The following is a 16,301-nucleotide window of genomic DNA, read 5'->3' as shown; positions in this document are numbered from 1 at the left end:
TATTTACAAGGAGCTTTTGTCTCTTAACCTGCTTTCTGGGTCTTCCTAACACCTGCCACCTTCAAGTGCTCTACTGCATATTTATTCTTTTATGGTTTACTGCAGAAACCTACAATTTTTTTCTGTAAAGAACCAGACAGTAAATATTTCCAGTGGTTTTGTCAGAACTACTCGACTCTGCTATTACAGTACAAATATAGCTTAGATGGCACATAAATGACTAGATGTGGCTGTTTCCCAATAAAACTTTATTTACAAAAACAGCAGACTGCTGGGCCCACCCTATAAATTCTCCAGCAGACAGATCTAGGCAGATCTGAAGAACTAACCTTCTCAGCAAGTTCTACAACCAAAAGCCCACCTTAAGTGTCAGTGCAGCAACTGACCCAGGATAGTTATGACTCCAACCCACAGAAAACTGTAAATTTATTGAACACTGAGGGTGTTTTTAAAAAACAAAACAAAACAAAACAACAAAAACTTAATGGGCATGATTATGTGGTGAAGAGGGAGGGGGAAGACAGGGTCACTCCATGTAACACTGGTTGTCCAGGAACTATGTAGACCAAGCTGGCCTTGAATTATGTAGTTCAGGCTACCTCTGCTTCCCAAATGCTGGGATTAAAGGCATGCACCACTACCCTGCCTTAACTGTATGATTCTTGAGGGTATAATTTTAGATGACACACTTACTTAGTGATATTTATACTAGCAGTACTTGAACCACACCTGGAGAACCACTAGGTAAGGGTAGCCAATTAGCCAGGTGATGGTGGTAGACACCGTTAATTCCATCACTAAGGAGGCAGAAACAGGCAGATCTTTGAGTTCAAGGCCAGCCTGATTTACAGAGCAGGTTCTAGCACAGCCAGGGCTAGAGAGAAACTCTGTCTCAAAACAAACACACACACACACACACACACACACATATGAGCTGGAGAGATGGCTCAATGGTTAAGAGCAATGCCTGTTCTTCTAGAGGTCCTGAGTTCAATTCCCACCAACCACATGGTGGCTCACAACTACCCATAATATGATCGATACCCTCTTCTAGCATGGAGATGAACATGCAGATAGGGCACTCATTTGCTGTGTCCGACGTGGTGGTGCACAACTTAAAACAAACAGACAAGAAGCGTACCCAACTAAAGGGTGGCACAGCAAAGGAAAGAAGCAACCACAGAAAGCACCTAACTATACTTGTAGTATCTTAGACTACTGGAAACAAATGTAACAAACGCAGGCTGCTGCAGTGATGCGATGGGGCAGAACTGAAAAGGAAGAACCTGGGGAGTGCCAACCGCTTGGCAGAATTGCTTTTTCAGTAACACAAAAGGCAGAAAACATCAAGTCTTGAGTTTCTACCAGATGTGGACCAGTGAGGTGGCACTTGCCACCAAGCCTGAAGGCTAAGTGCAGTCGCCAGTATCTACACAGTGAAAGGGAGACCTGCTCTCTGAGCTTCACAGCACGCACTCATCTCTTTCCTCAGCTATCCCACTCAGCTCTATCCTCACTGGATTTTAAGATTTATAATTGATAGCAAGCAAGTCTTTAAAAAAACCAAACCAAACAGGAAAAAACCTCTTCACAATGTAACAGGTCTGCAGCCAGCACATGGGGGCCAGAGATGGGCATCTATCACTGTGAGTTTGGGGCTAACCTGGTTTCCATAGCGTTCCATAGGGCAGCCAGGACTACATAAGAGAGGCTGTCTAAAAAAAAACAAATAGTAACAACAAAATGAAATAAAAGCACCCTATTAAATTACCAGGCCTAGAGTGGTCACCTTTATCTAAGGGCTAAACACTCTGCCTCCATCACAAACAACTCATCTGAATTCATTGCTTTAGAACTTGCCATGGAGTAGCCATGATTTCAGAGGCTGTAAATTCCTCACAGCAGAAGCCTCAAAACACCACCATCAACACGTTAACATCAAGCACACCACCTTCGGTGATCAAATGGATTAAAATGTGTGTGTATTAGCTAGGGGTAACTCCTACTAATTGCCCTGAAGCTCAGAGGTAGGAGGAACCAGAGGACAAGGCCAGCAGGGGGCCACAGTAAAACTCTGCCTCAAAAAATTTAGATTTCTATAGCCACTGTGATTATATTTTGCTAATGTAGGTTAAAAACATTTGTAATCAAAAGAAAAATTCCAGAATGCTACTAAATGGCCCAATAAAGGGAAGGCATGTTTTACAAAAGTACACTTATGGATATGATGAAAAGATGAATCCACAAATCCAAAGATGAAACTCAGCTGAGATCAGGTATTACTGATGGAAAGGTAGCAATAAAGTATGCTACATAAGATGTCCAACAGATTTAAAACTTCACAAATATAAAAATATCTCCTTAAGGGCAGGAGAAGCAATTCAGTGGTAGAGAATATCTGCCCAGTTTGCAAAAAGCTCTGAGTTCAATTTCCAGCAGTACCAACAAACCAAACCAAACTGATTAAATTAAACCAAACTCATTAACAATTTTTCAAGCCCAGCGTGGTGAAGCGTGCTCTCATCTACTTTGGATGTAGGGGCAGGAGGATTGGGAGCTCAAGATCATCTTTGGCTACCCACTAAAGTTGAGACCAGCCTGGAAGATATGAAACTGGGGTCTTTTGTTTAAAGATTTTTTTTTTCTTCTCCTGAGACAGGGTTTCTCTGTGTAGCCTTGACTCTACTGGACTCACTTTGTAGAGTTCAGGCTGGCCTTGAACTCACAGAGATCCACCTGCCTCTGCTGAGTGCATCAGCACGCCTGGTCACCTGGTCACTAAAGACTTATTTTTATTTATGTGTATGCGTGTTTTGCCTGCATGTATATGTGTGCACGACACACCTGCCTGGTAACATCCATGGGGACTGTCTTAACTCACCAGCCCCTGAAATCAGGCCTTAACACAAAATACTGCATAATTCTGTTAGTTGCAGAATGTTAAAATATTCTTACGTTATTAAGTTATTAAAAGTAATCGCACCTCATTGTAAAGTAGCTCGAAGAGAATTTGGGTCACACATGTGTTGCACAACTATACTAGGATCTAGCTGTGCACTAGCTGTGCAATGGTGGTGCACAGCTTTAATCTTAGCACTTACAGGGGCAGAGGCAAGCAGACTTCTGAGTTCTGGGATAGCTGGTCTACAGAGTTCCAGGTCAGCCAGGGCTACAAAGGGAAACCCTGTCTTGAAAAATAAAAACAAATAAAATCCCAACACCTAGGAAACTGAGGTGGGAGAATTGCTGCCAAGTTTGAGGCTAGCTTAAGCTAGCAACTGAGCTACATCCCAGTCCCTCGTACTTGAATTTCTTATCATTATTTTTCCCAGGAGGGGAAAATTAATCTGCCTGTGCCACTATGTCTATTCCTAACTATGGCCACACAAACGTAATACCAATAACTATCAGAATCAGTTGATAAGCAGGTACCTGAATACAGACTGTCTGCTTCCTAGCAAACCAGAGCAAGAACAGTCTACAACAACTCCTGTAGATTGAGGGGAAGCACACCTGCATCTGCTTCCCCTCAATGGCCTTAGCTCCTCAGAAAGCTTACACTGCCAAACCTGGTCAATCAGGCAGAGGATACTGGCGGACCAGGAATGACAGAAGTAGGGGTCTAGCCACTCAGCCCAGCAGTTGTTAGTTACATAAGCAACAGGACTGTGCAAAGCCTGTAATGCAAAAACTAAGTGCTTTGAACACAAAATTAAACAGTTAATCCCTTGAGCTCTTTTCTCACTAAGCATCAAATAATTACAAACCTATGAGGAATAATCTATTTTAACATACTTTTACATATGTAGATGTGTACTGAGACTTCAGAATAGCACTACCATTTAATACTGTAAAGGAAAGAAATGAACTGCTGGGTGGAATAAGACTATGAAATGTAAATGAAGATCAACCTAAGGGAAGAAGCCTCATGCAAATGTTGACAAAGTATTAAAATACTTACATGGTTTAACTACCTTGTCATAAAATATAAACTTCAAGATTAATTTCAGCACACTGGAAGAGAGCCCAACAGGAAAGCATTTAATTTCCAAACATGTGTTTCAGAATACTGAAAAATACCAACTTCTAGCAAGGTATCTACAAGTTGTAGCAAGCACTGGGTACCTTTGAATGGAACCAGGGTAGGCAGTCCCTCACAGAATGAAAAACGAAATGAACCAGCAAACTGAAATACTCAGTGCAGTCAGTACAGTTAACCTGAAACCAGAAGCAGTGTCATGCCAGGCCATGGCTCCAGAACTACCTAGACTGTAGAGATTGTAGCTGTTCCATGTAGATTATTCACTTCTTTTCTAAGAAAGACGCAGCTCCTATTTCCCACAATGCCCCTTTCCTGTTAGTTAATCAGCATCCCAAATTAAAAGAGGACTTCTAGTGTTGGGTTATTTTAGATAAAACACTAACAAATCTATCACTCACAGTGCTCTCAAGAATCAGATAATGGAGTGGTAAGCGGTGAAGTTCAAAGGTAATACTATTCCTGACAAACAGCTGATAGGAAGGCCAAAAGGTAAACACTGTGTGTTGAATATAAGGCAGAGCGGCTACCTATGGGTCCTTTAGCTTCACAGGCAGAGATGGCATTATATCAATCTTTAAGGAACAGTAAAGAAGTCAAATCATAACCAAAAGGTAAATTACAAGCTTTCAGTGGGTACTGGGGAACCCAACTCAGATCTTATGCAGAAAGTACTTTATCAACTGAACCACCTCCCAGCCTAAACTCACCATTTTTAAAGTAGTACAGGCTTTAATCCCAGCACTCTGGGAGGCAGAGGCAGACACATCTCAGAGTTCATGCTCAGGCCTGGTACAGTGCCTGAGAAGCAGGCACCAGGAGGCAGCAACTCGGTATCCAGTGCACTCAGCAAGAGATGAAATGCTGTGTTGGGCATCCTGTGTGATACCTGGCTATGGCTCTCCTACTGCTTCTGACTGGTGGTTACTGCTGGAGAATTGTTCTGAGTTTAACCAAGTAGAGAGAGCTTTGTGGGTCCACCAGTAATGCAGAACTGTCTCAGCTAATCGTCTGTGGAGACAGTGCCAACCAATAATCCTAAACAAACTTTGCTGGTGGTTACAGGAGTGTGGGAAAAAAAGTATAGATGGATTTTTGTAATTTACCACTACCAATGGGAGGGGAAAACCTGAAGTCAGAGTGGGTCAGGTATGTCACTTTGGGATAGGAGGGACAGAACAGTGACTGATTTCTAGACATCAGGCCTAATTACGTCTGCCCATTACCGTCTGTTGAGGTGTGTGAGCGTGTGTGTGTGTGTGTGTTTTATGTTTCTCTATGTTCTACACTGAGCACTAATGGCATGAACTATACCCCTTTTCTATAAAGCTGAAGGATTTTCATGTAGAAACTCACTTTATGTTTGTTATTTTTTGGTTTGGTTTGAGACAACATCTTGGTTTGTCACCCAGAATGATGGCTTGGGCAGGCTTCACATTCATGGTAGTCCTCCTGCATCCATCCAGTCTTCCATGTGTTGGAAGTCATGAGCCATTGAACTTGACTGAGAATCTTTTTTTATTTTTATTTTTATTTTGGGGGGGGGGTTTGAAACAGGGTTTCTCTGTGTGGCCTTGCCTGTCCTGGGCTTGCTTTGTAGACCACGCTGGCCTCAAACTCAGAGATCTGCCTGCCTCTGCCTCCCTGAGTGCTGGTTATAGGCGTGCACCATCAGGCTAGCATTTCTTATAATGCAATGACATTTTAAGTATAATTCAATAACCTTCACTAAAAAATAACCTTGGAGACATGCATGGTAGCACACACCTGAGATCCTAGCACTTAGGCAATGGGGGTAGAAGAGCTAGGAGTTCAAGGATAGCCTTCGCAACATAGCTTGTTTGAGGCCAGTCTGAGCTACATGAGACTCTGTTTAGAAACAACAAGAACAAAAGAAGGTAGAGGGACGGCTCAGTGGTTAAGGGCAACTGGTTGCTCTTCCAGAAGATCTGGGTTTGATTTCAAGCACCCACATGACAGCACAACCACCTATAATTCCAGTTCAAGAGGATCCACTGCACTCTTCTGGCTTAAGTATACAAAACACATTCATGCACAGGAAAAGAACCACATATATAAACTTTAAAAATAAAAAGTAGCTGTGTGCACACAACAGATATTATATGGTAGATACTCTGAAAATCAAGTCATGAGTCATAAATGCATACATAGGCTTCTTTCTATAATGTTGCAAGCCAAATGAATGAATTTGTTTCATAAGAAAAGTTCCTAAATTTGTACTAAAACAAAGCTTCCTTTCTTTTTTATATTTATTTATTATTTATTACAATTTATGTACTTTGTATCCCCACTGCAGCCCCCTCCTCCTTCAAAGCTTCCCTTCTTTAAACAAAATTATTGGTAATCACTTGGTTATGGTTCTTCTGCTTTTTGGTTTATTTGTTTGTTTGTTTGTTTGTTTTAGAGACAAAGTCTCATGTAGCCCAGGCTGGCCGTGAATTGCCTGATCTGTCTGCCTCAGCCTTCTGAGTGCACATACACCCTGATGCTGAGTAATGTAAAATTCCAAGATTAAAAGAAATTTATTTCTATTTAAAGTCCCAAGTTAAAAACAAAGTTTCATTTTAGTACAATTTGAACTTGAACACAAAATAGGAATCCACGGAAAAGGAATATTCCAAACTGAACTTTATCTGACAAATTTAGAAATTAAAATACAGAAAGTCAAATTAACTGAGCATGAGGTTTATGTTTACATAATTCCAATCCTCAGAAGAAAGGTAGGAGGGCCACAAGTTCAAGGGTAACTTTGGCTACGAAATGAGTTCCAGTCACATAAACACAGCAAAAAAGGGAAGAGAAAGTCAAAATAAATGTAATCTATGACTTATTAAAACTGCATGTTTCTACTGTCTTGATCTTTGAACAGAGTCAAGACATTATGGCACAGATCTTTTTAGTGGGAAGTAAAATTGCATGTTAATTATCAAGCCTGGCTTTGCAGTCCCCAAATTCTGGAATTTTTTTTCAATTCACTCTTTGTGTCTTCAATGTGTGTTTAGTGCTATAGAATATTTTCATAAAGAGAAAAATATACAAATGGGCACAGCTTTCAAAAAGCTGTATTTGAACATGACAGGAGCCTACCACGGAGGGCCTCTGAAAGACTTTAGCCAGCCATGTATTGAAGCAGGATGCTGAGACTCATAGCTAAACTTTGGGCAGAGTGCATGGAATCTTATTAAAGAAGGGGGAGATAGAAAGACCTAGAGAGGACAGGAGAGCCAGAAGGAGAAAAACAGAACCAAAAAATCTGGGCCCAGGGGTCTTTTATAAGACTTAATACTCCAACCAAGGACCATTCATGGAGACCCCTGCACAGATGTAGCCCATGGCAGCTAAGTCTCCAAGTGGGTTTCCTAGTAAGGGGAGCAGGGGCTGTCTCTGACATGAACTCAATGGCTGGCTCTTTGATCACCTACCCTTGGGGTGGCGGGCAGTCTTACCAGGCTACAAAGGAAAACAATGCAGCCAGTCCTGATGAAACCTGGTAGGCTAGGGTCAGAGGGAAGGAGAGGAGGACCTCTTCTTTCAGTGGACTAGGGGAGGGGCATAAGGAGAAGAGCGAGGGGGCTATAGCTGAGATACAAAGTGAATAAATAGTAATAAATAAAAATAAATTAATTTAAAAGTTGTAACTGACGCTCTACAACACACATCTGAGTATGTTGTACATGGTAAAAGTTAATACAGAATTTCTGTCAATAAAAAAATTGCTAAGTATAGTGGCACAAATATGTACACCAAGCACTTGGGTGTAACAGAAGTTCTGGTTTCTTTAAAAACTCAATTGTGTAATGTAAACGTGTTTTTATTTTAATTCTAAGTATGGGATTTTGGTTCGTCCTTTAGTTTGAACACAGCTGATAATTGCCTCGTGCACGGGCATGGGTTTGCCAGCTGCAGTTAGTTGAAGTCTAAGGACTCTGAGAGAGATACGAGAGATACGAGAGATACGAGAGCCCAGAGAGAGAGGGCATGGTAGCTTGGAGGAGACAGGTGGAGGACCACTTGCTGTGTTTGCTGGTTACGTGGACTGCTGGATATCCTGACTGAGATTGGTATTGCCTCAAAAAGAACCCAATGACCCTACCCAGCGCAAGAAGTAAAAAAAAAGTCTCTGTCTCCTCTCCCTACTAACCTTTCTCTTCTACCTAGTGTTGTAAGGGATTGGGGTAGAAAAGGGAGGTAGAGGCTTTAAGGAAAACCCAAATACAATAGAGTTTAAAAAACTAGGGCCTACACTTGGGAGGCAGGGACAGAAAGATCAAGAGTTCAAGGTCATCCTCAGATATCAAGTTTTAGGAAAGTTAGGGCTACATGAGGCCCTGTCTCAGAAAAAAAAAAGTTGAGGGCCAGGGATGTGGCTCCATGGCACATCACTTACAGCATGTGTTTATCAATCCTGGGTTCAATCCCCAGTGCTTTAAAAAAGATATAAATTGATACTAACTAGATTGATGGCCAATAAAGTCCTGTGCTTCCTATTTCGTAAATAAACAGTATTAAATGTTTCTGAGAGGCACTGGAGAGATGGCTCAGAGGTTAAGAGCAGCACTGGCTGTTCTTCCAAAGGTCCTGAGTTCAATTCCCAGCAACCACACGGTGGCTCACAAATGAGCTCTGGTTCCCTCTTCTGACCTCCTGGCAAATATGCAGGCAGAATACTGTATAAATAATAAAAAAATAAAAATGTTTCTGAGAAACAATTTTGTCATCTGCCCTATCTATCCACTGCAAGTGAAAATCTTCAAAAGCTGGTGGAATAAAAGCCAGGTAAAGACAGCCTGTGGCACAGACCTGTAATTCCAGCTACAACGGAAGCTGAAGCAAGAGGACTACATGTTCAAAGCCTGCCTGGGACAGAGGAAGTTCGCAAAGTGAGGACAACTGCGTCAAAACTTTACATCGGCTGAGCTTTCAGTTTGGAGGTCAGTCCTTTACCTAGCATGCAGGGAGACTCTGGGTTCTAGCCTCAACACTGCACAACAACTAAATAAATTAGTAGACATAAGGAATGTACTTCTACTTGAAACCTTGAACAACTTTCTCTCTTACCAAGGGCAGTGCAGAAAAGGGCTGGGGCTGCAGCTCTGTTGGTAGACTGTTGGCTTAGCACAGAAGAGGTCCACGTTTGATCCCCACCACTGCATAAACACAGCGTGGTGGTGTGGATCTCTAATTCCAGCCTTAGGAAGAAGCAGGGTAAGAGGTCAGAGTCTTCCTCAGTTACGTAGTGAGCTTAAGGCCAGTGCAGACTCTGAGACCCTGTCTCAGGAAACTTAGAGTAGCAGGGCTGTCAGATGTCTCGGCTAAGTAAAATGTTTGCACCAAACTTGTCAATCTATGTTCGATGCCCAGGACTCCTGTGAAGGCGAAAGGAGAGAATCTACTTCTGAAAGTCGCCCTGGGCCCACTACAGATACACTGCAGCGCACGCCACTCTGCCTCCTGAACAAAGAAACCCATGCAATATCTTTCTAACGAGTAGCAGAGAACAAACTTTATTTAGAAGTACTTGAAAGTGGGCACATACAGTGACGCACACACCTGTAATCCCAAAACATGAGGTAGAAAAACAGAAGCTCAAGGCCTAGGCTGTAAGCAACCCTGGTCCCCCCAGAAAAAGAAGATAAAGAAAAAAACACTCACTAGAATCAAAATAAGATTCCCTCTCTGAAACTCTGCAAAATAGGGTGAGATGTCTCAGCAAATAAAGGCATTTGCCTGGTGAGCAGAGTTTGACCCCAGAAACCTATAACAGTATCAGGACGGAATTCCAACCTTAGCCCTGACTCACACTCACCCTCATTCACTCATGTGCGCTAAGTAAATTAAAGTTGGACCAAAGCTGTATGAATAAAGTTGGCAAGCACTTTGGCATCTACTAGCTTGTTATCTCTTTCTTTGGGCCCACCTCAAGCTGTACTCCCTCCAGAAACTGTCCACAAACACACCTTCCCTACCACACTCAAAGCAAAAGGCTGTCCTGTTTTCCCCACATTCCTGGGTACCTAGCAGTGCCTTTTACATAGTAACGAGAGGCTAAGGACTTAAAGAGATCTGTGTTAACTCAGGTAATCAACTGGAATATCAATAACTGAGCTTATGAACTGAGTAACCTGACAGGTTCTTATTTATAAAGCTCTTCCCTAACTTTTAAATTCTCAATCACATACATTTCAAATATATTGTTTAACAAAAAAATGAAAGTAAGATTTTTTTTTTTTGTGAGTGGTACAGGATTTTTTTCTCAACCTCCTGACAGGATGTTGGAAATACAGGCATGAAGCTGAAAGTTTTGTTGTTGTTTCTTTTGACAGAGTATTACTACCAGGCTGGCAATAAATTCCTAGGCCTAAGGGATCCTCCAGCCTTACCCTAAGAGTGCCTAACAGCTAGATACCACACCTGACTCCTTTTATTTTCTTTTGGTGCTGCAGAATAAACCCAGAGCCTATAATGCAGGTTAGCCATGAACAGCAAGGCAGGGACTCGGCTTAGCTGATAAAATGCTAACCAGTATGTATGAAGCCCTGGGTTCAAGTCCCAACACTGCATAAATCAGGCATGATGGTACATGCCTGTAAGCTGGGAATGGAAGAAATCAAGAGCTCCAGGTCACTCTTGGTCACAGTAACTTCAAGGCCAGCTGAAATATCTAAGACCCTATCTCAAAACAACCTGCAGCAGAGCAACAGTGGTATGCTCCACAACTGAGCTATAGTGCCAGACGAGAAGGCCTTAAAAAGAAACACAGAAAACAGAAAATGACTGGGCTTGTGGGAAAGAAGCACAAGATATTGCTGATTTAAAGAACATAAAGTGACTGGGTGCTAGTACCTGGGAAATGTTTGCTAACATGACAAGCACATTTCAAAATGAGGCGAAAAGAGGCCTTTGAATTCTCCCCAGGCAAGTCATATAGCAAACAGGAGCTTCACCGTTGTGGAACACTGAAAAGGCAGAAGCCTACTCCCCAGCCCTTTTCCCAGTCTATGTGGTACTATTCATGAGGTAGGATGGAGTTGGTTTGGTCCCTGCACTGGCTCACGACCCAGAAGAAATGCAGGCATACGAAGGGTATGGGCCCTTCCCGGTCTCCTACCAAGTCCAGCCACCACTTGCCCCTCCCAACTCTAAAGCTATACCAGAGGCAGGCAAACTACAGTGCTTGGTCTGCCACCGCTGCTTGATGGGGCTCCACTAGCTAAGAATGGCTGCTACCTTTTTAAATGGTGGTGGCAGCAGCAGGGTTTCAAGGAATCATATTTCACGACACACGAAAATTATATGAAATTCAAATGTCAGTGTCCATAAATAAGGTTTTAATTGGAACACAGTCACAACCATTTGATTAGCTGGCTTTCAAGTGACAACTGTGTTAGTGACAGGTTTTCCCCACCCCCAAGTCCAGACAGGGTTTCTCTGTGTAGCCATGGCTGTCCTGGACTCACTTTGTAGATCAAACTGCCTCCAACTCACGGAGAATAACAGATCTTACAGATGGCTAAATGTGGTCTACCTAGCCCTTACTTTGGAGAAAGTATGCCACCCCTGGTCTAGAGGACGCATTCTCTGTGTCCTTGGCTGCATCCACTTTTCTCAGAGCAGTCCAGTGCTCAATCTTGACAGGTGTTCCTTCATCTTGGGGCTGTGTGGTCCAAAGTTACATCATCTCTCTACTACAGAGCAACTGGCTAGGTTTGGGAGAAGACAAAGTAACAAGTTACTTGTGCAGAGAAGACTGGAAAATCAAGGCCCAGAGAAGAAGGCTGCAGGCAGCACAGCTCTGCCCTGTACTAGAGTACTACATCCAGTTCCGGGTCACACTCCCAAGGAAAACAACTGCAGAGAATATGCAGGACAGATGATTAAGAGCTCAAAACCTAGACCGTAAAAAAACTGCTGGGCTAGGTGGGGTGGCATAGAAGGGAGGCAGATACAGGAAGAATGGATACAAGAGGATGGCTACAAGTGTAAAAGCCTAGTGTGCACAGTGAGTTCAGACCAAGCAAGAATGGGTACCATGATCCTGTCTCAAATAACAACAACAAAAAGCTAAAATAAACAGGATTAGCTGGTTCAAATAGAAAGGTAAGTAAAAACTGTACTCTATATTTGCTGGTATGTCAAATCCCTCCTGATGGAAATAATTACTACCTGAAATAATATACTACAAAACACAGACGGATCTCACAATCAGACGAGACAGTAAAACTATTATTCCTTCCTTAGGCCAAAAACTAGACCCTTAAACTATAACCCTCCGTTAGCACACACCTTAAATCACAGTTCTGGGGAGGCAGAGGCAGGCAGAACTCTCAGTTTTGGGCCAGCCAGGGCTACTTAGTAAGACCCTGTCTCAAAATAAAGAAAATAATAATTTAATCAATATATCATATAAATATAAAAATCACTTGTCAAACATTGTACAACACCTTCAATGCAGCCATACAGGAAAAATCTGGCATTAAGTTGCCAAGAAAGGTGTTGCAGGTTTCAAAATGCCAAGTAACTGAAGGGCAACACAAGTTTTGTAAAAGCACCCTTTCCAGGACCAAAGAGGGAAAAGATGGCCTTAGATTACACGAGTGTTTTATTGAAGGGTATTATATCTACCTGAGTCATTTTAATTACTCTTGACACAGCATTTGGGGGTAAAGGACTCGTCTTCCAAGCTACTGCTTATTAAGAATGTTCAGTCTGGATCTGGATGCTTCCTTAAGCGAGGGGCACAGATGAAGACACCACCTCCTTGGACTATCGCTCTGTTACTTTAATCTGGTTCCTGAGCTAGCAGCTGCACCCCATGCTCACTTTCACGTTGTCTTGAAGGTGGTCAAAACACCTACTGACTGGATCTAAAATTAACCATAACACCTCCAAATGCAATCAGATCATAAGCGTAATTAAAATTACATTTTTCAAATTACAGTGATATGAACACGTTCCCATTAAGCATACATAATGGGTTAACAGGTAGAGTTCCCAAATAGGTCTCTGTTCCTCTGATTGAGGCTAAATTAACTACCCAGATATTTCAAAATGTCCAACACATGAAAAAAGTTAATAATCAAAAATGCTCCAGGAAGAATAGGTCTCTTTCCGATTAGTTCTTCTAATAAAGACTTTCTGAACACAAAATGTTCTGAGTCAATCTCACTCTTGTCTTTACAAATGCAAATTCTGAAACTTGACCTAATTATATGTTAATCGATCTGAGTTTTTTCAACCTAGCAAATCCAAGGTCTGTATTTCCCTAAGAATACCCTTCCCTCTGAGAAGCTGAGAAAAGGCCACCCCAAACTTTCTCCACTCCCAAAACACCTACACAGGACTTGAAAATCTGAGGGACACAATACTTTCAGGTCACTTCTACAATTTTTCACTAACCCTACTGAAATAAACTTTTCACTAAGTCGGGTGACTACTTTTTAGTGTAAAACCTGCTGTAGTGAAACAAAGAGAGCATTGCCCCCTCCCCCTTCCTAAACCATATGGTAGTAAATTCAAGTTAACTTATCTCTCACCAGTTCATCGCCCTTCCACCGGCCTTAAAACACTTGTGCCTTTGTGCCGTGGAGCCGGGACCTGAGTGGTCTGATTCTTAGCCACAGAACCTTAGCGAGTTTCCACAGGGCACCACGGAAGTCCAAACGCCCCCCGACCGTGAGCTGGCTTCGGTGGGCAGCGCACGCGGGTGAGGGCCCGGGCCGGCCGGGAGGGAGTTCCGCCCCGGCGGGCCGACAGAGCGGGGAGTTTGCTCGGCGCGGCCGGGCTGGATCCGCCCCGGGAACTTGGCTTACCCGAGCCCAGGGACGCGCCGAGGCCTACCGCGAGGCCGGGCGAGCTCCAGTGTGCGAGGGCTGCCCGAGCCCGGGCCGCGGCGCCTTCCCGCCCGCCCGCACGGCCGCGGCCCTCAGGAGGGCCCGCCGCTCGCCCGCGGTCTCCCGAAGACCGGACGCGCTCGCTGGGCCCGGACCCCAAGACCCTGCCGCACGCCCGCGACCCGGCTCGGCCACCGCGCCGGGCTCTTCCGGGAGCCGCCGCAGCTAGGCCGCGCCGGGGCCCCGCGGTTCCCCCGGGCCGGCCGGCCGGGTCTCGGCGTCCGGTATGTGTCCCGAGGGCCGGGCTCCCGCCGGTAACGGGCCCCGCCGCCTCCCCTCCCCCTCTCCCGCCCCATGACAGTGCAAAGCCTCCGGCCGCCCGGCCGCCCCGCCTCCGGCTCCGGCTCCAGGCCCAGCTCAGGGCCGCGGCCGCAAGCCACGGTTGCGGCCGCCGCTCCCGCGGTCGCTCGCTCGCTCATCGGGCCGCGGTCGCCTCGGGGCCCCGGCCCCGCGACTCGGGCCCGGCCCGCGTCCCCGCCGGCGCCCCGCTGCCCTCGGCGGCGCCCGGACCCCGGGCGGGGTAGGCCGAGGCCCAGGCGGTGGGGGCGGGGGCCCGGCTCTCACCTTCATGTCGGGACATCCTAGTTCAGACGCTGGCGGCGCGGCCCCTCCCGGGCTCCCGGCTGCAGTGCGCCCCCACCACGGGCTCCCGGCGCTGCCCGCGCCCGGCCGGCCGACTCCCACTCGACTCCCGGGCTCGGCCGCGGGGGCGGGGTGGGCAGGGGAGCGCTCCCGCGGCGGTGGCGGCGGCGGCGGGGAGGCGGCGCGGGGCGGGAATGGGGCCGGGCCTGGCCGGGGCTGAGCTCCTCCAGGAGGCGGGTCCGACGCGGCCGCGGCTCCGCCAGCGCCCGCCGTGACTCGGTCACTCTCGGGCCCCCGCCGGCTCCCGGCAGCGGCGCGGCGTCCGCAAATCCCGCTCGTCCCCTCCCCCGGCCCGCCCCCCGCCCGTCTCCCGGCTCGGGCCGCAGCCTCCTCCTCCTCTTCCGCCTCCTTCCGCCCGCCCGCCCGCACGCCCGCCCCGCCTCCTGCCGCCCTGAGGCCCCGCGGCCGGCTGGCCGGCGGGCGGGCGGGCGACCGGCTCGGCTGCGGCCCGGGCGCGGTCCCGCAGCCCCCGAGCCCGGCCGCGGCCCGCCGCGCTGAGCGTGGGAAGGACGAGGACGCGAAACGCCCCCGAGCTGGCTCCCCAGCGCCCGGGCGCGCGGCCGCCGGGCCACCGCGGACCTCCGGGGGACGCGTGTGCGTGTGCTTCTCTGAAAGCCGGGGGCCCAGGAGGAAGAGGCCGCCGGGACTCAGGGGCTCGGGGGCCCCAGGCCCACGGCGAGGCCGGGGCCGAGGCCTAGCGAGCCGGCCCGGCTGCGCTGCCGGGGAAATGTGGTTGAGTGTGGGGCTGGTTGGCTTCCTGCTCGTGGACTGCTTTCTGTGTGTGTGTGTGTGTGTGTGTGTGTGTGTGTGTCCGTGTGTCCTTTCCGCCAACCTCACCCAGGCTTCTCACAGTCAACTTTCTCTTCAGGCATTACTAATTCCACAAACACTTCAGGCTGTCCCTGACCACGTGTCAGTGCTGGCGTGGCGTAGGTAGAACAGATCGCGCCCTGGAGTTAAGACGTGTTCAGCCCTGGGGTTCTGGTTCTGATACGCTCGGTGTAACCTTGGACAAGTGACTTCCTTCCTGAGCCTCTGCCCTTGTTCGCTTTTGGTAGTTGATTTCTGTCTTTGTCCACTCGAAATTGGACAAAGCTCCCAGCTAAGTTTCCAGGGGTTAGGAGTAGTGCTTTCTTTGCCTATTTGTCTGATCTGCCCACCCTCCGCTGCCTGTGGGACCTGGATGAAGCGTCGATTGCCTTGGCTTCTGCAGCTTTATAAAAGGGCATACCAATACATGCAGACGAAGGGGTACAATGCCAAAGTTCTGGACGCAGAATATCTAGCAAAGAAAGGACCCTGTTCTTTATTGAATAGGATTTAAGATATGTCTGTATTTTAAAAAATTAAAAGGTTTAACTCGAGGAAATGGGTCACTTCTATCTGTCCAAGGAACCGAATATGGCTATAATTAGTGAGAAATAAACCGGGGCTTATGTTTTTTAATCTGGGGGTTTTGTTTGAGGCAGGACCTCAGGTAGCAGAACCTGTCCATAAATTGCTAATGTGGCTGAGAATGACCTTGCGCTCCCGATCTTCCTGCTTTCACCACCTCCCAAAGTGCTGGAATTAAAGGCATCTTCCACCACACCCTCACCTAACTTAGGTTTAAATGAGGCCTAGATAACCAGAAATATTCCAGTTTCATGTATGGAATTCCTACACCGAAGCAGAACCAAAAATAGGGGTTACAAAGGTAGAGCAGGGTT

The 16,301-nt window shown here is 46.5% G+C and overlaps 1 protein-coding gene across 3 annotated transcripts in view; it reads right to left on the bottom strand.

Moving 5' to 3' along the window:
- The window catches only part of Kcmf1 (potassium channel modulatory factor 1), a 61,799-nt gene extending 47,113 nt beyond the window's left edge, over positions 1-14,686 (bottom strand). Inside the window, exon 1 of one of the 3 annotated variants that reach the window (XM_021664044.2) lies at positions 14,515-14,686. In XM_021664044.2, coding sequence (XP_021519719.1) covers positions 14,515-14,530 — 16 coding nt within the window. In that variant the 5' untranslated portion in view covers positions 14,531-14,686. Of the gene's footprint in view, positions 1-13,593; positions 13,744-13,869; positions 14,007-14,514 lie in introns of those variants that run through there. The other 2 variants (XM_021664046.2, XM_021664045.2) reach the window with 2 other exon arrangements.
- Positions 14,687-16,301: the final 1,615 nt, after the last annotated feature.

The sequence above is a fragment of the Meriones unguiculatus genome, chromosome 5, assembly GCF_030254825.1.
Source record: "Meriones unguiculatus strain TT.TT164.6M chromosome 5, Bangor_MerUng_6.1, whole genome shotgun sequence".
Classification (NCBI taxonomy): Eukaryota; Metazoa; Chordata; class Mammalia; order Rodentia; family Muridae; genus Meriones; species Meriones unguiculatus.
The sequence above is the reverse complement of the archived record's forward strand: the minus strand, read 5'-3'. Positions and strand labels throughout refer to the sequence as shown.